At 50.8% G+C, this 22,976-nt stretch overlaps 1 protein-coding gene across 1 annotated transcript in view; it reads left to right on the forward strand.

The window, feature by feature from the left end:
* The window catches only part of DPP6 (dipeptidyl peptidase like 6), a 517,278-nt gene that overhangs the window by 489,717 nt on the left and 4,585 nt on the right, over positions 1–22,976 (forward strand). Inside the window, exons 18-23 of the mRNA XM_058533884.1 lie at positions 1,194–1,292; positions 5,951–6,020; positions 8,725–8,919; positions 15,818–15,872; positions 20,220–20,331; positions 22,214–22,272. Coding sequence (XP_058389867.1) covers positions 1,194–1,292; positions 5,951–6,020; positions 8,725–8,919; positions 15,818–15,872; positions 20,220–20,331; positions 22,214–22,272 — 590 coding nt within the window. The remainder of the gene's footprint in view (positions 1–1,193; positions 1,293–5,950; positions 6,021–8,724; positions 8,920–15,817; positions 15,873–20,219; positions 20,332–22,213; positions 22,273–22,976) is intronic.

The raw sequence follows: 22,976 nt of genomic DNA on the forward strand, positions 1-22,976 counted from the left end.
AAACATTTTTTGTCTTGTTTATTGGCTCATCACAAGCCCTGGGAACTTGCACTTCCTCTGGCCTCCTAAGGAAGGTTGCCGGTCCTGCTCAGAAACCACCCCTGGATCCTGGAGCGATGTTGACAGCCGCGTGCTGGAGACTCCTTGTTATGAGCCGTGGTTTAACCCTCACGTGCCTTTGTGGAGTCCTGTGGAGGGCCTGTTGTTCTTACAGGGAGTCATTGTGGGAGGACGGCTCCACGTTCGTTGTAACTGCACATGACAGAAGTTTCCTTTTTACAATATTCACGAATGTTTCACAGTGATGTCACAAGCGAAAGGTAGAGTTCCTTGAAGATAAAATGTCCTTTCATAATGAACCACAAGTTGTCCCCATATGTAGGCTCAAGGTGAGAAAGGAGAAAAGAAGCTGAATGGGTTTTGTTACATGTCGGATGGTGAGGTGAGATGGAAAGGCCGTTTCAGTAGGAGAGTAACGATGTGGGCTGATGAGGGAGCGTCCTTGCAACTGGAGAAATGCACAGTGAGGACATCTGTGTGTTGTTACAACCTGAGAAATGAAGACGCCGCGCATGTAAGGCGTGGGCGCAGAGTTGACCTGCCTCTCTCTAGTTTGGAGGGACAAGGGCTGGTCCTACCGCATTGCAAACTGCTGCTCCTGTGGCTTCACTGTCAGCTAATCTGATCATCCAGATTAAGGTCTCCAAAGCTAGACAACATTAGGAATAAGGTAAGAAATCGGAGTCCATTTTTCCTGTGACATTTTAATAAAGATCACACTCCAGCTTTCACTCTCCTTCCCTTGCTTGGTTATTGTGGCCACTATATTTGGAAAACCATTTGTCCTAACAGATGATGTCCAACCATATGATGTTGGTTTCCCCAAATCTGCAGTCTTGAGATGAAACATACCCAAACCTATATGTGTAGTAAGAAATGCCGTGGAGAGGGAAATCCATGGGGCAGGGAGTCGCCTAATACAGGGGGAAGAATCTTCCATCCCCCCAAGTTCCTGCTTCCACCCCGTCGTGTAACACGAGCAAGTTAGGTAACGTCTCGGCTTCCTGGTCCGTGCAATAGAAATAATAATCACCTCCGGGACCGGGGTAGGAGTTAGTGGTGGACACTTGAAAACCCATGGCTTCAATAAACGGTTGCCGAATCTGAGTGTGATATTTTTTCCTCTCTTTCAGAAATTTTTGACCTAGAAACAAACGAACACGTACAGAAGGCCGTAAACGACCGACAGATGCCTAAAGTGGAGTACAGGAAAATCCAGATTGACGATTATAGTAAGTGCTGCATCTTCCCCTCTCGAAAGAAAAATGAGTACGAGCTCTGCAACAGGCCAACGTCAGCGGCTGGTCGCCGAGCAGGGAAGGCGTCCCCAGCGCCAGGTCTCCTGGGCTCGCAGCTGGAAATGCATTCCAGCCGGGGCAGAGCCGGGGCTGTGGGTCCTGCACAGAGCTCACTGTGCTCAGAACCAAGAGTCTCACTCTGGTGACTGACAAAAATGTGAGGCAATGGTTTCTCTCCTCAAGAGGCTGACGACTTAAATACGGTCCCAGACGGAAGTTCTCTCCTCTTGGGGGAGCGTGTCATGACACCGTCCGGGGAAAACGTCCTCCCTCTGGAAGTTCCTCTTCTATGCATTGGATATTTCTACTACTTCCTCATCTTCCCTCTAAATGTTGATCGTGGGCTGGTGAGGGCATCCTTGCAACCGGAGAAATGCTTGAGGGATTTGTGTGTTGTCACAGCCTGAGGAACGTCCAGCACCCTGCCTTTCTCTGTGCCCCTCTCTCTCTGGAGCTGTCCATTCAGTCGTTCAATAAGCTTTTATGAGCACTTACTGTGTGCTAGGCACTGCCAGGCACTAAAAAACCCAGACCGTTGGCTGGAAATGGACTCACATCTCCAGGAAGGAAGCAGAGTTCTTAACGCTCACCTTTCAGCCTATGGTTCCCAGTCCACCCAGCCTGCCCCAGAGCCCTTACTGCCCGCTAGATGTTTACCCGTGGAAAGCTCAAATGCAAAATGCCCAAAACAAACTTCACCGTCTTTCCCCCAGAACTCTGTCCCTCTCCAGACTGTCCTGCTTTTGAGGATAACACTCTCTTAAATCTAACTTAGATTCAAACCTCCACGTTATCTTCAGGTTATTCATTCAGATGCCATCTACCCATCAGTCTTGGAGGCTGGTAAATCGGTTTCTGGTCCCGGGCCAACTCTGACTGAGTGAGAGCAGCTGCTGGAGCCGGTTTGTTAAAGAGGAGTCGAAGGTCGCCAGGGGTCAGTGGGAAAGAGGCTGAAAGTGATTAGTAATGCCTGAGCTGAAGGGCCCTGGGGCCTGTGTTTGTGCCCTAGACCATCTCTGAAAGCTTTGTCTACCCTTTCCCTTTGATGGGACAGTGGCTTGTCACCTGGTTCAGTGGGCCTGGAATATTATTGAGCACCCCTTGTTAGAGAAGACACAGCCCCCTAAGACTGTGAGCTCCTAGGTGCAGGAACCAAGGCTCCTGCCCATGAAACGAAATCAGCCCAACCCACAGTGTTTGTGGTAAAGCGGTATCCTTTGGCAGAAAGCAGATGGCCCAGGAGTTCAGAGGAGAGTGTAAGAAAGGACAGGGTCACTTGAAGTTTCCAAGGAAGGTGGGACTTGAATGGGGGTCCCTGGAGTCGGCTTTAGGTTGGCAAAGAAGAGGAGAGGGTGCAGTCCAGAGGAGGGAGCGACGTGAGCCGGCTCTTAGGCAAGAATCAGCGTCATTCATTGTGGGTGAGTCAGGAGGCTGACCGGGAATTCCAGCCTGCAGGAGAGTCCCAGGGTATCAGCCGAGACAGAGGGACCCCTCACTCTCCATCGCCTTCAGTCCAACCAGAGGCCGCTCCCCCAAAATGTCCTGGTCCTATCATTGGGCCATACAGGGTCACACTATATTGGAACTTTTCTAAACATTGCTAGAGATACATGAAGGGATACATATTCACCTCAAAGTCAGAAAAGTCGGGAAATATGATGTGCTTCAAATCTGCCCTCCACTTTTAAAACACCCTAAATGTGATCGCTCTGATGAAGGGGATGATGAAGCAAATGAATAAGGAAGAGTCTAAAGGTGGGAGAAGAAATAAACTTAGGAAAACCATAAATAGAGGCTGTGACGATTTGCCTTGGCCAAGAAATGTGGTTATGCCCAGTGGAGATGTCACTTCCCACAGGTTCAAGGGCCATTCCATCTCTCTGGAGTTTGAGTTTCTCTTGGATTTCCATTAGATGCACTCAGCCTTGGGACCATGGGTAGCTCTGGGTGTCCAGGAAACCTAAAACTCCGTAGGTGGAGTCAACAGGCACATCCATTCGTGAGTGGGAGAGAAGCTATAAAGCGAAAAGAAGGAGACACGGAGAAAATGGGACATCCACAGATGCCAGCCATCAAGGCTCAGGGGAATCCTGATGAGGTGGCAGAAAGGCCACAAGTCCAGGCAGAATATGAGGACACACAAGAACCGTAGGAATCCCAACTCTAATAGAGAATGATGAGAGAAAAGGATGAGACACTAGCAAGAAGATACAGTGAACCTGTACCTTGGGAGCTTGTGTATGGTGTCCCCAAGGACAAAGACAAGCGACCCCCAGTCAGACTGGCCTGAAATCCACAGGTAGCAGGCAGGAAGCGGAAACCTGTACTGACGTGAGGTGTGTGCATTGAGGACGATGGCAGCTCTTGATGGATTCAACTGAGTAACAGGTTGTTTGTCTTAAGTCCCACACGCCTTTCCCTGTTGAGGTATTTTCTACATAGAGAGTTACTCTGGAGAATCCAGTGGTATTCTGGTATAGAAAGCCCAATTGATAAAACTTTATATTCCAAGGAAATAGGTCAAAGGAAAATCTGGGCTGCCCACATGGATGGCATCCTTGACTGGTTCAATCTTCCATACAGAACCTGAAGTCCAGTTACTCAGAGCAGATTCAAATTAATGAGAACCCTCAATATAACTGGATATTTCTTTTTGTGCTGTCCTTTTATAAGGAAGAAACAAAAGGCAAGAAAACAAGATTACTTTAGATTGATGCTGGATGGATGGGGGATGGATGGATGGATGGATGATGGATGGATGGATGGATGGATGGATGGATGGATGGATGATGGATGAATGGATGGATGGTGGGTGAATAAACAAGCAAGCAACTTCCACATGTTTGTTCCAGTCCCCCTGTATCTTTGTGTCTGTCTACAGACCTCAGGATAGTCTCCATAGTTTGCAGGGACTCGTGCAAAATGAGAGCGTGGGGTGCTTCATTCACAGTTTGTTACAACAGCAGAGCATTAAGCCCAGCAGAGGGCCCTTGCACAGGGCCCTGCGTGCCTGCACAGGTCACATGCCATGAAGCCAGCCAGGTGGAGCTCCGTGGCCAGACTTCAAGTTCCCCCATTCCCCAGTCAGTAAATTTTCCAGAACTCTCCCTCACAGTTTTCTCACATCTCTTGCTTTGAGGCCAGATGGTAGTCCTTTACAAGAGTCCTTCTCATCTCCTAAGCTGTGCCCTCCTCTCCCATCCACTCTGTACACTGCTATCACAGCAGTGTTTCCCAAGTGTTAGAGACTAATGGGTGAATGCCTCCTCTCCTCAAAAATGCAGAAAAAGACCTTTAGAAACAAAGAATCCGCTTCCCTGCCTTGCACGTGAGATTTCTTTCCGGGATGAGGTTTTACTTGACAGGTAAATGAAGGTGCAGGCGCAGCTGTGTGCAGGGACCAGTGTCTGAACGCCACCCCCGTGCGGTGGCAGAAGACCTGGAAGGTGTCACCACACCCACCTGTTTTTGTTTTGTTATGTTTTGTTTTTTCATTTAATGCTACCAGAGGCTAAGGTTTTCCTTAGAGAAAGGCTGAGGCTTTGCTAAGGGCTCTCTGGAAATGTATTCAGCCAGTCATGGCCAAGGTCTGCCCGTGGGCTTATCAGTGGCAGAGAGCAGCCCAGACCATGTTTTATGGATATTTCAACGATAAAGTCCAACGTCTGCCTTTCTGCAGGTCCCTGGGCCATTGATCCAATTTGCAAGCCATTAACATTCAGCCAGAATCAGTAATGAGACCCTGGTCAGAACAGGCTGCTAGGCCAGCCCCTCAGCCTGGGGTGTATCTATAGTAATTGTCCTGAAAAAGCCACTTATTCCAATTTAATTGCTAATCTGGTCATAGTTAACATCAATAAACCACTTCTAACTTGGGCAGGAAGGTTTGTTTTAGGGAGGACAGAAGAAACCGGTGAGGGAAACTGCCCCCTCCCTCCCTGACTGGATCCAATGCTGCCAAGGACCAGATCCAAACGAGCTTGGTGCTGCAGGACCGAGGGCTGCACCAGCGCCCCCGCTGTCCTTGAGTGTGGCTCTGCAGGCAGTCAGACCTGCCCAACGCCAGCCTGCAGACACTGAGGCGGGCGTAGCCCCCCGCTTTGCACGGAGGGTCCCTGGGGCTCTCAGCATCTCCCTCCGGGCTGCTGCCCTGGCCCCCCCCCCGCCCCCCCGTCTCTTCCTCACCCTGTCCCCACAGCTCCCCAGTATCCATCCCCACTTAATGTATGTTGCAGCAGTGCCACCTGGCAGAGAGACAAGCTGCCCTCGGGGTCCATTTCTCCCCGCCTGGAATTCTGCTGTTAGCAAGCGCTCCTGGTGATCCAGTCTTGTCTGTTTTGCAACATACTCTGCAAGATTGAATCTAAGCTTCAGATGGAGAAACTAAGTCTCAAAAATGTTGAGTAAGCTGCCCAAGGTCACTCAGCAAGCCAGAGTCACCATCTGTGCAGACCTGCCTGTGCCCCGTCCAGAGTGCCCTTCCCCCCACGCCCTCTGGGTCAGACACATCGAGGCCAGCGCTCATCCTCGCCCCTTCCTTCCTGGTCGCTGTCGCCCCCTAACATGCTGCTCTGTGTTCGTTTTCTGCCTAGACTTGCCCATTCAGATCCTCAAGCCCGCCACCTTCACCGACACTGCCCACTACCCCTTGCTCCTGGTGGTGTAAGTACGGTCGCCTCTTTCTTTCTCGGGGTGCTCGCTTGGGGACTCAATAACACCGTGAAAAAGGAATGTTGAACTCTTAAGAAAATGACAAGCAGGTGAAGCGATGTTGTTTCAAACTAAATTCTTAAGACAATTTAGTCTGTCAGCAAATGTCAGGTTCTTTTGATAACTATCGGAGACTCCCAGACATTAAAGGAAAGCGGGGGCTGTGCATCCCCTCATCACTTTGGGGTGATTTGTTCCAGTGAAGCAGGTCTTCAGTCAGAGTCCAGGGATCGTGCCCCAGTGGCTGGTAAACGGCTCGGAAACAGGCATGGAGGCTGATTGGGGAAGTCAGGTGAGCGTGCACGACAGGCGCTCCGAGGCTCACCTGGGGCCCGGAGCCCCCAGGAAACAGAGGCAGCATGGCCTCGGCGCCTGCCCTGCTGGGCCAGCTGGCTGCCCCTCCTTGTGCCAGGGTGCCTGAGCTAAGCAGCATTGCCAGCTTCGAAACTGCCTTGAACACTACTCGCTGGCAGCAAAGAATGCTTTCAGAGACTCCTTGTGTTAATTAACCAGCCCTCTGGTTTAGATCTCGAGAACAACCTCTTAAGCGCTCTCTCCACACCTCTGAAGGTGTCACATCCTGATTAGGGCTCCCACCCCGCGTGTGTGAGCGTGCTCTCACGAGGGTACTTCAGATGCCAACCACCTGCACTGAGGGGTACATGAAGGTTAACCTGCGCTCAGACCGTGCACTGTGCCCGGAAGCACTCTCAAAGGCAGGCACCACCCAGGTGAATTAACACATACTCTCCACCTCCCTGTCTGTCCTTTCAAGGCCCACGGAGCATGAGAAAAATACTGAGCTCTTCTGGCCTCTGGGGGAGCCACCCCCACGTTTACTTGACGGGGGTCAGGATAGGGCAGAGGCCTGCACTGGGGCTGTTTTAGGGGTGGTGGTGAGATAACCCACCTGAGTCAATGTCAAATAACTGGATTAACCCTGCTCATCATGTCCAGCCCCGTCTTGGGGGCTCAGTCCCTCAGTCACAGAAAGGCTCCATCATAAGGACGCCCCGCGGCTTAGATTCCAACATCTGATTCCATGTTGCAGTTAACCCCACTATCTGGACAGGGTTAGCACTTTGCCAACAACCACACCCACACTGACACACACCCTCACACACTCACACACACCACACCCACACATACTCACACACACTTCTCCCATACTGCCCCCTTTCTCCCTGATTAAACCAGATTTTCGTCACTTTCTCAAAGATGCTAATGACAGCTTTCTGTCCTAAACGCTGGTTTCTTCAGTAATCTTAAGGGAAATCCCAAAAGCCTGCCCCGTTGATAACACAGCTCGCTTTCCTTTCAGAAGCACAGGAGGCAGAGCCCGGTCAAGGCGACCCGATTCTGTGACTTCAGGCAGGACCTGCCCAAACGGACCACGTGCACGACGGGCTGCCGTGTAGCCGCCGTAGTAGCTTGTAGGGCTTTGTGCTATGACTTCAAACGTGACAGCAGTGCAGTTTGGGGACCTCAAGAAACCACAGAAACTTTATTGAGCAGTGCCTGTTTAAAACAAAAAATCCGAAAGAAAACAAAACACACACTTCCCATATATCAGTATCATACCGTCACAGTGGTCCTTCTCCTCTACCCTGCAGATGCAGTATTCCTGAGTTACATACATACACACACACACACACACACACACACACACACCCCTCACCTGCACACCCTCAGCCTTTGGCAGAAAGTCAAGATGGCAAGGGTGGTGGTAGCTGTCACCTCCTTGGAGGAAGGACCAGCCAGTGCGTCTTCAGTTGGCCGGCTCTCAGAATGGGCATTGTCATCTGTTGCTGTTACTGAGAGAGAGGCTGGACCCGGCTCTGGCCTTCCCTCCTGCTCATCCCGTCCCCATCAAAAGGAAAAATAATTTAGAAGCCTCCCTCATGCCTGTGAGTGTGCTGGCGCTCTTAGCAACTGAGCCTCCATTTAAAGGGGCCCTTTTAGTAGCATTGGCCCATTTCCGTGGTGTAAATACACCGCCTTGGATGGTTTTAGCTGGCAGAGTGATGACCCTGAGTGAGGAGCAGGGAAGACACGGGCACAATATGACTGCCCAGCTAAGAGCCTGGCTGATCCCCTGCCTCTGAGGGAACAGGCTGCTTCATCTTCTGAGGATAAGCAAACGGGAAAGGCCACCCAGATCAGCCCATGTGCTGTTTCTTCTGATTTAACCAAAAAGAGAGATCATTTCTTCAAACCAGGAGTTCTGCTAAAAGGAGCAGACACGCTCTTGTCACTCACTTGACAGGCCGAGGGGGGCAGCCTGAGAGGTCTAGAGCCCAGGAAAGGGTCACACGGTGTTGGGAAGGCAAGGCAAAAGGAGAAGCTGGGACAACTTTTTGAGTTTCTCTCACCAAGTAATTGCCCTTCGGTGACTCTCTTTGCTGGTGCCCTTGTGCTTCGGGATGGCCCTCTGAGCACCCCTTCCTTCATTCCCCTTCAGGTGTGTGGATAATGCCAGCTTACCCACCCTGGGCAGCAGAACCTGGGGGATGGAGGCAGGACATGGCAGGCAGGGGTCACGGGCACCCCCCTGGGGTGGGTAGAGTCCTTCAGGAGAGAATCCTCAGGACCCGGTGTCTGTTAGACTACCCGCTGCCCCACGCAGCATGCCGAGGCCATGGACTGTCTTTTCCAGGGATGGCACCCCGGGGAGCCAGAGCGTGGCTGAGAAGTTTGAGGTGACCTGGGAAACGGTGATGGTGAGCAGCCACGGAGCCGTGGTGGTGAAGTGTGACGGCCGAGGCAGCGGCTTCCAAGGAACCAAGCTCCTGCACGAAGTGAGGAGAAGGCTGGGCTCCCTGGAGGAGAAGGACCAGATGGAGGCTGTGCGGTGAGGACCCCTCCCAGTGGGCACCACTGACACGGGAAAGGCAGGGGAGGTCACATTTCCTAACTGGGCTGCACCGCGGTCCTCTCCAGGTGTATGTTTCTTGTCACTGCACACATTTTGCATGCAATTTGCTCATACTTACAAACCTCTGCCTGCAAATCCAAAGTGAATTTCAGGGAAACTACTAGTAATGTTCTCTCGACAACTTTTATGCTAGTTTTCCCATAGCTAGGTAGCTTGCCTGTATAGTTGATTAAAACAAGGTGCAGAGACTGTGAGGTGGGTCTTCGTGGCCTCCCCGTGATCACAGACGCTGGCCAGCGTCCACACACGTCTTTGCCATTCATCACAAGGGGGAGAGAGAGGAGGGAGGGAAGGAAGGACAGAAAGAGAAAGAGAACATGAGTGGGCATGGAGAAGAGGACCCCTGTGCACAGCCGGGTGGTTGGTCAGAAAACTCTGCTCAGCCCTGAAGAGTGGCACATTTTTGTCTCATCATTCCTTCACGTCCCTGTCACTGAGTAGCAAGACCAATAGAGGGTTGGAGTATTACAGAGTGTAGACAGAGAATAGAGTGTTACAGAGACCAATAGAGTATTACAGAACAGAATGTTACAAAAAGAGGCTGAGCACCAAGGGACAAACACTCAAAACTATTTATTGAGTTTTATTGTTGCCTTGGAAAAAAAGACATCAAGAACCCGTGCCAGGCCACAGCTGGCCTCGGGCACACTGTGTAGAAATATAGTTGCACAGTCTTACGGCGTGTGGACGGCAGCGCTAAACGTGATTTCACCACTGAGAGGCGCTGCAGGAACAACTCAACCGAGTCTCCAGACTCCCGGACGTGGAATGAGAAGGGCCGGGAAACACACAGGGACTCAAATGGTGATGACTGTCATCTTCATCATGAATAAGGGAGTGTGACGCTGGCCCCCGGGCATCTGGAGAAGGTAGAATGCAGCGCCCAGATTCATAACTACTTGTTGACTGAAGAACTGTCAGCAGGCTTGGCGTCTCATCTCACCTATTATCATGCCTGTGTGCTTCGCAGGTTTACAAGATTTCACTCTACTGACTTTTCAAAACGTTTTCTCTCTTGTTTTTAAAAAGATGACTGGCACATGGTGTGCTCTCAGTAAATAACTGTTTTTTGTGTGGGAGGAAGATCAGCCCTGAGCTAACATCCGATGCCAATCCTCCTCTTTTTGCTGAGGAAGATTGGCCCTGGGCTAACATCTGTGCCCATCTTCCTCTACTTTATATGGGATGCCACCACAGCATGGCCTGACAAGCAATGCATCAGTGCATGCCCAGGATCTGAACCTGCGAACCTTCAGGCCGCCAAAGCGGAGCGCATGCACTTAACCGCTATGCCACCAGGCCAGCCCCTCAGTAAATAATTTTTAAGTGGATGAAACAATGAGTGAGGGAATGAATGGCCCCTCTCCTCAAGGGAGCTGCGAGCTGGTTGAAGAGAGACAAGCAGTATGTCCAGAGCCCTGTATGTATAACAGACAGAAAATACAGAAGAGGAATCTCTGAAGACCAACAGTCTGGGAAGGTGTATCTGTTAGGATGCTCTTGGCTGGAAGTTAACAACACACGCACACAATGTCAAATGTGCTTTAAAAATAAGGAACTCTATTGGCTTTGGAAATCCAGAGGGATGGCAGGCCTCAGGGTTGATTGATCCAGAGACCCTGCAGTGCCACCAAGGACCCAGGCTCTCTCCATCACTCTGCTCAGCCAACCGCAATGGCCTCATCCTGAGACAATTCTCCTCATGCTCAAGGGCGGCTGCCACGAGTACTTCGCTCCATGCTTCTTCATTCACCTCTGGCAGGCTGGGGCAGGAGCCACTTTCAGAAACTTCCAGAAAGGAAGGGAGGAGCCTCCCCAGAAGCACCCAGCAAACTTCTCCTTACATCTCCCTGCCCACTGCAGAACCCAGAACCCATCACTGGCAAGAGAAGTGCTCACCCTGAGACCTAGTGGGTCCACCGTGGCCTACCCTGGCCTGGGGGTGGTGTCCGCCTCCTCCAGGCAGAGGAAGGAAGGGTAGATAACAACACGCTGGGGCTCTCCTGGGAAGGAGGAGAAGCGGGTGGGTGTGGGTCAGCAACCAGCAGTGTCCACTACAGAAGACTTCTCAGGAAAACTAAAGGGACCCAGGCTGGGCTCAGAAGAGGGAGTGACCTTACGTCAGCAACCGTGGGGGGCTTGTCCTGCAGAGATGACTGCAACGCCTGCCTCCCTCCATGTCTCTCCTCTGATCCGTTTGCACTTGCCTGCTGCTCTCTCCTGTCCTCGCCCACCCTGGTCTGACTCCTCCCAGGGAAGCTCAGAGGCCTCTCCGGCCGGCCCGCCGAGGCCCCAGGCGAAGGACACAGCGTCCTTCAGGCACGCCCGCAGCCCGCTCCCCTGCAGGCTCTTGGCTGCGTCTAGCTGCCCCCCTCCAAGCACAGGGACAGGAGGGCAAAAGGCTGTTTCACACTCACAGTGTTTTCTAAAAATAAGGAGTTGATCTGGCCATCTGTTCAAAAACAAGGCAGAAGCTGTTCCAGAAAAACAGTAAATAATGTCAACTGTTAGGCCACTGAGGCTTACAAGAGACATAAACCATCCAAACCTTACAGCCCTCATAAAACAGGCAGGCTTTCTTAGGAAGCTGGGACCCAAATGTTTCAAGCCATCGAGAACTCTACTAAGCTTTATTTAGGTGGGATCTGTGTCTGTATATTCAGTAGTCAGAAAGAAATAGCCCAGTTTTATCAGTGTAAGAAACCACGAAGTCGGCCATCACGCTAACTCCTCAAAGCTCGCCTGCGCCTTCACAGTTCTCCCGTCTTCCTACACTTCATGCTTTTGTCCTGGAGCCCACCGTGTCTCACTTCCTATCACAGCTGACATGAGCAAAGTCCCCTCGCTGCGTAAGGGAAGAGCGGACAGTTTGGGCACAGGTGAAGCCACACTGGCACTCAGAGCACAGGCTACAGAAGCGAACAGCCCTGCCTGGAAAGGCTTCTGGGAGGAGGTGGCCTTGGGCCAAGACCTCAAAGGATTAATAGGGATTTGCCAGGCAGAAAATAGGAGATGCACATTCCAAGCAGAGAAAATATTGTGAGCAAAGCCTTAAGGTAATGCAAAGACACAGGCCCGCGCAGGGCACACGGAGCATCACAGTGTGGGTGGGCCACGGAGTGGGCAGGAGATGTTTGGAGAGGTGGGGTGGACCATGGAGAGGGTAGGAGATGCGTGGAAAGGTAGGGTGGACCATGGAGGGCTAGATGATGGATGGAGAGGTACGGTGGACCTTGGAGGGATAGATGATGGATGGAGAAGTAGAGTGGGCCGTGGGGGGATAGATGATGGATGGAGAGGTAGGGCGGACCATGGAGGGATAGATGATGGATGGAGAAGTAGGGCGGACCATGGAGGGATAGATGATGGATGGAGAAGTAGGGCGGACCATGGGGGGCTAGATGATGCATGGAGAGGTAGGACAAGGCTAGATTGTGAGACACATCCCACATCATCTTAAGGAGTTGCTGCTTGCTCTATAAGTGGCGGAGGTCCACAAGAGGTTTTTTTTAGCAAGGATATGGCAAGGTCAACTTTTATTTTTCAGGGCTATAATTCTGGTTATGTAGATGGCAATGGCAATGTAGCAAGTTTTATGGGTCAGAGTCCTGGCAGGAAACATTCAAACTGGGTAGTATGAGGAGAGATGAATAAAGTGCATGTTTACAAAAGTATGGGCAAGGTTAGGGAGCTCCAGAGGATGCTGGAGTATTCTGGGGCTGGCGACAGCAGGACCCTAAGAGGAAGCCCATCATGGGGAGAGAGCACCTGACAGGAGCTGTGCAGGGAGGGAGCTGGGGACCAGTGCCCTGACCACTCCTCCTTCCCACTGGACTCCTGCTGTGCCTGCCCCATGGCGCAGAGCAGGACAAACTTACTGACCACATTTCTCCTGTTGGCTCTCCCCTTCTTGCCAAATCCAGCCTCTGGCTGTGAAGTTCCCAGATTCTGAAGGTGCCAAGAGCATCTGTGTGGTCTGTAGGCCTGTGTCAGCCTGGAAGTTGCTTGTCTTTTACCAGAGTAACTTTCTATGTATCTGCTCATAATATTTCCCAGTTGTTCCCGCATTCCACTCGTGCTCTTATTAGTATTTTTTTCTGCTGAGACGTAGTAATCTATCAATTCCGGTTCTCTTTTCTTGAGCTATTGCCCTCTTTCCCACTCCATCTGGGCCGGTTGTCTCCAGGATCAACTCTGAGTGTCCTTTCATGGCTTTGCTCTGTTGGACGCTTTGCACATGCACAACCCACTCCCTGGGTCACGTGCTAAGGAGCAGTAGATAGATGTCTTCCTTTTTATTTATTTCTTCCTTCATATATCTAGAAAATGTCTAAAAATGTCTTTGTTTTATCTGCATGTTTGATATTACTGTTTATCTAGGCATAAAATCTACGTAGAAAGTAACCTATCTAGAAGGCCTTGGAATCTCCCACCATCCACTGTTGTTGATGAGAAAAACTACGTTACTCTTTTTGCTGATCTTTGTATATGGCCTGTTCCTTTCTCCCTCTCAGAAGAAGGACCTTTTTAATCCGCGGCATTCTGAACTTTCAGCCCTTGGTGTGGGCCTTTTCAATCTGGGGAATAATTGTCCTTTGGTCCTAGAAAGTTTTTGGTATAATGTGTTGATAATTTTTCTTTTCTCTGTTCTTTCTTTCTGGAACTTTTATTATGCTGATTTTGGTGCTTCTGGATTTATTCTCCACATAGTTTTTCTTTCCTATTTTCCAGCCTTTCTGCAGAATGTTTATTTTCAGATATGACACTTTAAAATTGCTGGTCCTCTTTCTTCATGCAAGAGCATACTATTTTTGTTTTATTGGTCCACTTTTGTTTGTCCTTCTAAATATATTAATGATAGTTTTCTCAAAGTTTTCTTCTGTTTATTGCATTATCTCTGTTTCCTCTGGCTTCCTTAATTTTTCTGTTTTTTTATTGGTGGGTTTTAGTTTGGGCTCTCTCATGTGGAAGATTTCTTAGATGTCTGATGAAATTTGGTCCTGTTCGTTTGTAAGAGAGAGGCATTTAACCCAGGTGCCAGTTCTGTGTGTAGAGCGTGACCTGTTGACAGATGGGCATCACCATGGGTGGTCAGGTGATCCAGCTCTTCACAAGCGAGACCCACAAATCTTGCTATCATGGCATATTTTCTCCAGGGATGGGCAGTCTCTGCAGCCTGGGCAGCACATCCGATTGCCTGCATCTGGGAATGCCTCTGAGGGAGGCACCCTTTAGGATGCAGATTTACGCTCAATTTGTTTGATACAGTCCTGCACTTAACCTGCCACTGAGCCTAGTCCCCCCTCAACCTCTGGAGCCTCTTACTTTTCTCCCCAGAACTGAGACCTGGGACATGTAAGTGACATGTCTGGACGTCCCACAGCTCCTTAGTAGCTAAGCAGGAACTGGACACAAGATATCCTGACTCAGTGGGAGTGGAAGCTTCTTGAAAGCAAAGCCTATAAATTAGTCAACATTTGTCCCCACGACCTAGCACAGAGCCTTACAAATGGCACATACTCAATAGATGGATGACGAGGCTGATGATGGAGGAGCAGGAGGAGATGGAGGAGGTGGTTTCCCACTTTCCTTGCTCTCGACTAATATTCTAAAATGGAATGCAACCTAAACCAAGCCCTAAAGTAAACATGCATGGATCATCAATTTTAGACAAGTAATCTGAGGAAACCCTCATAGTGAAATAAACCATAACATAATGAAGATGCAAAGTCACCTGAATTTTTATAATCGTGAGAAGCCAAGGAAATTGCTGCTCCAAGCTGGGCCCTCCCACCCCCAGGACTTGTGTCCGTTTACTGCTGACATGAGCAGTCAAAGCACTGGTCTAACCGGGAAGGACTGGCCATGTCCTGGGACATGGGATCCTGGAAGAGTTGGCTCTGGGGGCCCAGTACCCGGAGTTTGTACTCCCTTCAGCCTGAGAAGGGCGGTTATCGGTGATGGGGTGGCTCCAGCCAGCCAGCACCACCTAGTAAACAGAAACAAGAAAATAATCACCAAGGATGAGATGGAAGCAGGACTGATGGGGCAGTGGGAGGGAAGGGGCCTCTGGTGGCCGTGGGCATCGGGAAAGAGGCAATGTGTAGAGATGCAGAAAGCAGCCAGTCCTCTGCCAGCAGGTGGCAGGACTCCTGCTGCTGAGTTAGGGTCTGAAACCAGAAAGATTCCTGTCACTCTGTCGGGAAACAGGGACCCCTGGGGAGGGCGGGGGAGATACTGGCAAGGGTCTGGGGCATCGAGCTGGCCGCATCCAAGGCGGGAAACATAAGGCAGGGGTGATTCTGCCACCAAACAGGCCCAAGACAGGGACCGCCTCCCAGGAATCGGGGACAGAGGACACTGCATGAGGAGTGGGCACCCGGCACCCCACACAGAACCAGAGCGTCTTTTCTCCCTGCTGACCCAGAAGGACCCTTCCAGACTCTGGGGTGGTTGGGAGTCACATGGTCCAAGCGAGGGGCAGATGGCAACAGGAGGACAGGGACCCCAGCGGGCCTGAAAGTCTCCAGAACAGCCTCGGCTGCTTTGCATTCATGGTTCTCAACCGGCAAGCTTCACACCCTTGGACATTCTACAGAGTTATTGGGAGGGCGCCTTGAGTGTAATGTGGGCGTACTGCCTGTGCACTAAATAAATAGAAGCCATAAGCAATTATATCAGAATTCCACTATTTCCTTCCGTTTAAATAGGGGCTTTTATGCTTGAAATGGTTGGAAAGCTCTGCTCTGGGCCACAGGGATACACAACGCCGCCGTGCTGTGCGCTGACTCCTCTCTCTCCTCTGCCCTTGCAGGACGATGCTGAAAGAGCAGTACGTTGACAAAACGCGTGTGGCTGTGTTTGGGAAGGTGAGCCGGGCTGGCTTCTGTCTGAACACCCCCTGTAGAAGAGCGCTGACCTGATCCTGATTTACTGGGAATGTCTCTGGTCTGGTGGTGTGGGAGCAATTATTCTCTTAAGAGCGAGAGGTTGATGCTTAGTGACTCCAGCAAAGGGAGCCCTCGTCTGAGCAGCTCATTGATCAGTGTTTCTTTTACATTATCTGGAAGGAAAGGAAGAAAGAAGCCAGATCCTGTGGGAGCGCTCTCTCAGGTTCCTAATTCCTTTCCTTCCGTAAGCCTGCCATGTGCTCAGTGTGGCCCCAGGAGAGAAGGGAAGGCGGGACCTCGACTTCTGTGTCCTTCTGTGCAGCAGCTACATTCACTTACCAGGTTCACTTGGACGGAAGGAAGGGAGTGGGAGGTTCACGCTCTGAACTATCAAACCAGAGACGCTCCCATGGGGTGGCCCATCCGAAGGTGGTAGCCTGGTCTCGTGGAGGCCCATGGCTGGGGGTCAGGTCCGTGGAGGGCCACCTAGTGTCACCCGGGCACAAGGCACCCCCATTCTTAGATGGCCTGGACCTGTGGCCTCTTAATCCCAAGAAAGCGAGAACACAGATGGATAGACACAGACCCGTCTTCCGTCTGGGAGAATGACTCCCAGCACGGGCCCCACGTGGTGCCTCACAGTGACCTCCCCGCAGATGGAGGCTTGAGCAGGTAACCACAGGAATACTTCGTACAGCATCGCCTCCAGAACCTCTGAGCCCAGTGATGGATGGGAGCATTTGAGGTATGGCGCCACCCTGTGGGGTGACCCCAGAAACAGCATCCTGGAGCCCTCCCACACCCGCTCCGCACCTGCTTTATAGGGGACAGCCCAGTAGCTTCTCTCCTTGGCTCAGGGACAGACCAGAGCCTGGACGCATGGACCTAGAGGCTCGTTCTGTACTGGTGGAGGCCCAGTCACTGCCTGTGAGGGGCTCAGAGTCAGTTGGATAGGTTATAAGCGTCACTTAGGATGTCAACACTTATCACCCATCCCCACTCACACGGGAAAGTTACTGCCCAAGAGACTGACTGCCAGATGCAGGCAGGGTGCCTCGGCCTGGGTAACTCTGTCCAGTCTTCGCTCCTCCCCAAACACAGGGGATGCCATTTCTGAGAGCTTGGCCTCCCTTCTCTGGCTGCATTCCCAAGGCGGGGCACCAAACATAGCCCACCCCTGGGCCTTTCACAATTCACTCTGGACACAGAGGTGTTGGAGTCACCTCGTAGCAGACAGGCTTTCTCAAGAGTGGTTGATTCAGTGGCGTGGGCAGCGAGTGTGCTGTGTGGAAAGGGGGCCCCGTACACCCTCCAGAACACAGCTCACATGCCCCTGTCCCTGAGACGGCCGAAGGGAGTGTGCTCAGTGCTCTTTGCCAGGTACCTTCCTCGAGCCATTCTGCCTCACTAGGTACCCTGCCCCTTCAGTACTGTGCCCTAGATAGAGGTTTTGTGGACTCCACAATTGCATTCCCCCTCGGAGGAAATAAGCCATCAATTCTTTTAGCTGATTGACATTCTGCAGGTTCTCCTCTCTGTTTCCTTCTTACGTCTACCTAAATGTGTCTGGGTACAGCCCGGGCTCCATGCCCCCTTCATCATGAAGCCCAGGACCTCCTGGAGCTGCAGAGGCCCCATGGAGCTGTGGCTGCTCCACAGGCGTCCTGGGGGAGCAGGGGGAGGGACACCTGTGGGCTGCGCTCTGCAGGTTCTGGCCTGTAGGTTGCAGAGCTCCCGTGCGGAACATTGCTCTCGTTGAAGCCCTAGTAGACCATAAGCTTCCCTAGGAAAAATGTCTTCAACGCTTTTTTTTATTTTTATTTATTTTTATTTTTTTTATTTTTTTTGTGTGTGAGGATGACCAGCCCTGAGCTAACATCCAATGCCAATCCTCCTCTTTTTTGCTGAGGAAGATTGGCCCTGGGCTAACATCCGTGCCCATCCTCCTCTCCTTTATATGGGACGCCGCCACAGCATGGCTTAACAAGCGGTGGACCAGTGCGCGCCCCGGATCTGAACCAGCGAACCCCGGGCCGCCGCAGCGGAGCACGCGCACTTAACCGCTTGCGCCACCGGGCCGGCCCCATCAATGCTTTTTTTTAAAGACTATTTTTCAGAGCAGTTTTAGGTTCACAGCAAAATTGAGAGCAAAGTACAGAAAATTCCCTTTTCCCCCCACAGACAGGGCCTCCCTCATCAACATCCCCCACCAGATGTTACATTTGTTACGACTGATGAACTGACACATCATCATCACCAAGAGTCCATAGTTTCCATGAGGGTCACTCTTGCTGTTGTACATTCTGTGGGTTTGGACAAATGTATAATGACATGTATCCATCATTATGGTATCAAACTGAGTATTTTCACTAAAGATCCTCTGTTCTATACCTATTCATCCCTCCCTCCCCCCAACCCCTGACAACCACTGATCTTTTCTCTGTCTCCATGGTTTTGCCTTTTCCAGAATGTCATAGCATTGGAATCATGCAGTGTGTAGCCTTTTCAGATTGACTTTGTTCACTTAGTAATATGCATTTAAGTTTCCTCCAAATCTTTTCATGTCTTGATAGCTCATTTCTTTTTAGTGCTGAGTAATACTCCATTGTATGGATGTACCACAGTTTATTTGTCCATTCACTGACTGAAGGACATCTTGGTTGCTTCCAAGTTTTGACAATTATGAATAAAGCTGCCATAACCATCCATGTGCAGGTTTTTGTGTGGATATAAATTTTCAACTCCATTGGGTGAATGCCAAGGAGCATGATTGCTGGATCGTATGGTAGAAGTATGTTTACTTTTGTAAGGAATCACCGAACTGCTGCCCATAGTGGCTGCCCCATTTTGTGTTCCCACCAGCAATGAATCGGAGTTTCTGTTGCTCCACATCCCTGCCAGTATTTGGTGTCATCAGTCAACACTTATTTTTTTAGGAAGGTTTGCCCTGCTCTAACATCTGTTGCCAATCTTCCTCTTTTTCTTTTTTCTCCCCAAAGCCCCAGTACGTAGTTGTATATCCTAGTTGTAGGTCCTTCTAGTTCTTCTATGTGGGACGCCGCCTCAGCATGGCTAAATGAGCAGTGAATAGGTCCTCTCCCAGTATCCAAACCAGTGAACCCCAGGCTGCCGAAGCAGAACGCATGAACTTAACTGCTGTGCCACCAGGCCAGCCCCGCAGCACTTTTTTTAAAACAAACTGCAGAATGACTTGTGAAGACTTGTAGATCCCATTGACAAGAAATATTATTAGCCAGAAACGAAAAAGACTCTTTTATTGTCATTAAGACAAGATATTCCTGTTTTGAAGGAACACTGTTATAACGTAATGTAACAAACATATAGGTCATAAACGGTTAATTCTGCAGTGAGTTTGGCAAGGCCTGGGCTTCACACAGTCTCCATCAGGTGCCTGGGTTCCCCACACTCCGCCCTCCCACTCCCATCACACACGTGCTCACAGACGCTCACACACACACATGTTCTCACACACGCTACACACACACATGCTCACACGCTGACACGCAGATGCTCACACATGCTCACACACACACATGAACACACACCCTCTAACAGTCCCCAGGCCGTACCCTGGTTCTCTTGAGCCTTTGCTCCTGTCCCTGCCCACCTTTGCTCATCAAAACGTCCCATCCGTGTTCCATTCCCTTTGGGTCTTTCGGGAGCCTGGAGCACATCTGAACCAAGCAGCTTTGAAGGCAGCCGTGGCAGATAATGATATAACATTTACGCTCTCTGGGAGGCCCACATTGAAGTAGGGGTCTTCATGTCAATCCCAGGGCAAGGGCAATACATGTAAGGAATTACCCACGTACAGGACACGTGTGCTTGTCTGTCTCCTGGAGACCCCTAAGCCGAGCGTCATGGCAGATCAGTACGGGCGCCCTTTGACACTCCTTCCTCGTTGGCCCTCCCTCAAAATCACATAAAATGATTGGCTTTGCTTGTAGACAAGGAAGGCAGCAAGAAACGCTGTACAAAAATGCTGATTTGGAAGCTACTTGATAACAACCTTACACTTACACAGTGTTTCATAGTCTACAATGGCACTTCCAATTCACTATCACATTTCGTCTTCATAGCCCTTGAAACAGGTCCCAAAGAAGGGAAGACTCGCATCACATAATTAGTTGGAGAGGTATTTGCATTGCATCTTTTTATTCCCCTTAAAAAAATTTTAAGTTAAAAATTAAAAAAACAACATGAAAATGGTTGCTTGAGTCACTGATCCTATTATGTCTGAGGTTGTTTTCATGACTGAATTCTTGACATTTACTCCCACTTCTCTCTTCCTTCTCCCTCTCCCAGGATTATGGTGGGTACCTGAGCACTTACCTCCTCCCGGCGAAGGCTGAAAACCAAGGTCAGATTTTCGCCTGTGGCTCTGCCCTCTCTCCAATAACAGACTTCAAGCTCTACGGTAATGGCTTTGACAAAGCACTGGGCCCCAGCATGGCCCCACTGCCCTCCCCTTCGGCACTGCATTCCACCTGCCTCCCTCCCTTCTGGCGCCCAGAGTCGATGATAAACTACCACGGGGTTGTGTGGCTAACAGGTGACACGTCATAGAGAGAACCTGGGGAAGGAGAGGGGAGGGTTTCAAGTCACTTGTTTGGATGAAAGTGGTCAATCCACTGATATCTGTAAGTCACATCCCCAACACACAAGACCAGGGCTAAAACAACTAGTGGTTCCGCTTACAGTAGCAGGAGTTGGAAAACCCTCCCCTGCGAGCAGAAGGGAAGGAGGTGTGCTGCAGTCCCCCAAGGCTGCCAGAACCTGGCAGGGGCCCTTCACTGGGTCTGTGTCTGGGGCCTGGGGGTGTTTGGTGGGCAGGGGTTAAGTGAGAAGGGATGGGGAGCGACTTGGTGGGAACTGGGGGATCTGATGGCTCAGCTCTGCTCTGCGCTCTGCCTATCTTCCTCCCTGGCCAGCACCATTCCTTGGAGGGAGCGGCTTTCTCATGGACAGGAGCCAGAGATGGGGGACGGGGTGTCAGGATGAATTGCTGCAGGGACCAGATGGAGATCAGACCTCCCAGGCGTGGGAACTAGACCTCTGCCTGGGCACAGACGTGGCTCTATTGTCACTTTTGGGGGTTCAAGGCTCTCTACCTTCTCCTCCCTCTGGTCAGCCAGCCCCTTTTCTCTGAATGTGAATGGCTCTGTGACACTAACCTCTTTTTTAAATGTGCAGAGCGGTCTTTTATGTGGGTTCTGAGAACTCACACTCAGGTCAGGGCCACAGGGAGGCTGGGCTGTTCACCCCACTGCCCCACAAGAGCAAGGCTGACTAGTGGGACAGGAAACCCAGATGGCTTCTTGTCCCTGGTCTGCGGGAGCTGTGCTGGAGGCCTGTGTTCCCTCTGGTTCAGAGGACAAGTCCTGCCTCCCTGGCTGCACCCTCCCACATGCCCCATCTCAGCACCAGTGGACCCCATGGAGCGATCCAGGGACCACGGTGGGGTCCAGCAGCCCACTGGTTCCTGCAGCCAAAGGGCTCAAAACAGATGTGCTAATCTTTACAAAGAGCTCTAATGCAAATTTCAACTTATAATCATATGAGAACTCTCCTAAGTGAAAATTTTAACAATTAAAATTAATTTTCCAATGGGAATACATGTAGCATATTTCATATTTTTCAAACTCAGTGAGACTTTCTTAATTTTTTTAATCATGCTATTTCAAATTTGCCTGATTTGAATGCACATAAATGCTACCATCCCCACACTTGGTTTTGTCACAGTGCCCAAAAGGGAAATCCTCCACATTGTCTCTTCCACTTAACTATGGATTCCCTGAAACCTGTGGAAGCTGTTTGGAGCTCTTTCCATCCTGACTTTCCTGACAGGGCAGCCCCCGGGTCCTCATCCAGAACTTGGACCTGGAGCCAGGGTTTGGGATAGAACAACGACATGCTTAGACTTTTTAAAAAATAAGTAAATCCTGATGGAAATTTGCTCTCTAGTATTTGTTCCCTTTTCCTATAGGTTGAAACGAAGTGAGGGGTATCCTGTTTATTTAGGATTTAGATTTATTAGGTTTTGCTTAATTAAGGTTTTGCTGTACTGCTACAAACCCAACCAACCACCAACACTAATAATTTAAATGTCACTATGGTACTCTCGGATTACCCGTGTAAGGGCCCAAGACGTTGAGACAGTTTTTTAAAAACAAACCTTTTCTGTGCGAGTGGAAGTGAGCCCACCTTCCAGGCCTCCAGCCCCGTGCCAAGGGCGTCTGCAGAGTCCAGGGAGCTCTGCACCGACCGCGGTAACCCTCCCTCCCTCTGCTTGTGTCCAGCATCTGCATTTTCCGAGAGGTACTTGGGCCTCCATGGACTTGACAACAGAGCGTATGAGGTACGTTTGGGCACAACTGGGGAATTGGATGACATCTGCCAATCTCTTCCCCAAATTCCTCTCTCCCACCCTCCAACCCCCAGCCCAGCTCTAACCCACCCTCCCTTCCCAGGGCCACCCTCTCTCCCTCTCCACCACCAAGCCCACTCTAAGAAAAGCTTTGGATCCATCCTTCCACCATATGTGAACTGAGGTGACTGTGACCTCTCTCGGGTCAGGCTGATTTCCCGTCCTAGAACTTGAGGGACGAGGAAGAGAGTTGAGAAAGCTTTGGATGGAGGTGCCTGTGCCAGGGTCCATAGACGTTGGGTGTGGATGACTGCTGGCTCCCCACTACCCAAGGCTGGCTCTACTTTGGGAGAATAAGCTATTGATGGGGGAACGGAAAACCCCTCTGATACCACCGACTAGGTCAGAGCCTGTCAGTTGAGTCAGTGTGGAAGTCACACAGTATTTCTTCAGCTGGGCGCAGTGAGGAGGCCAGAGTTCTGCAGGGCAGGACTGTGGCTTCAAAGTCAAAACTTTGGCAAGGGCAGCAGAACTGTGTGGCCAGAACATCATCTCCCAGCAGCACCAGGTGACGTGATGGCCCTCGGAGGCTACCTGCAGCGAGAGGAACTCTTTTTCCTCTTCTCCCTTCTTCTCTCCCACCCCTTCCCTTCCTAGTAGGAGTTACTGTAAGGGAGAGCCGAGGCTGCCAAGAT

This window comes from Diceros bicornis, chromosome 3, assembly GCF_020826845.1.
Source record: "Diceros bicornis minor isolate mBicDic1 chromosome 3, mDicBic1.mat.cur, whole genome shotgun sequence".
Taxonomy (NCBI): Eukaryota; Metazoa; Chordata; class Mammalia; order Perissodactyla; family Rhinocerotidae; genus Diceros; species Diceros bicornis.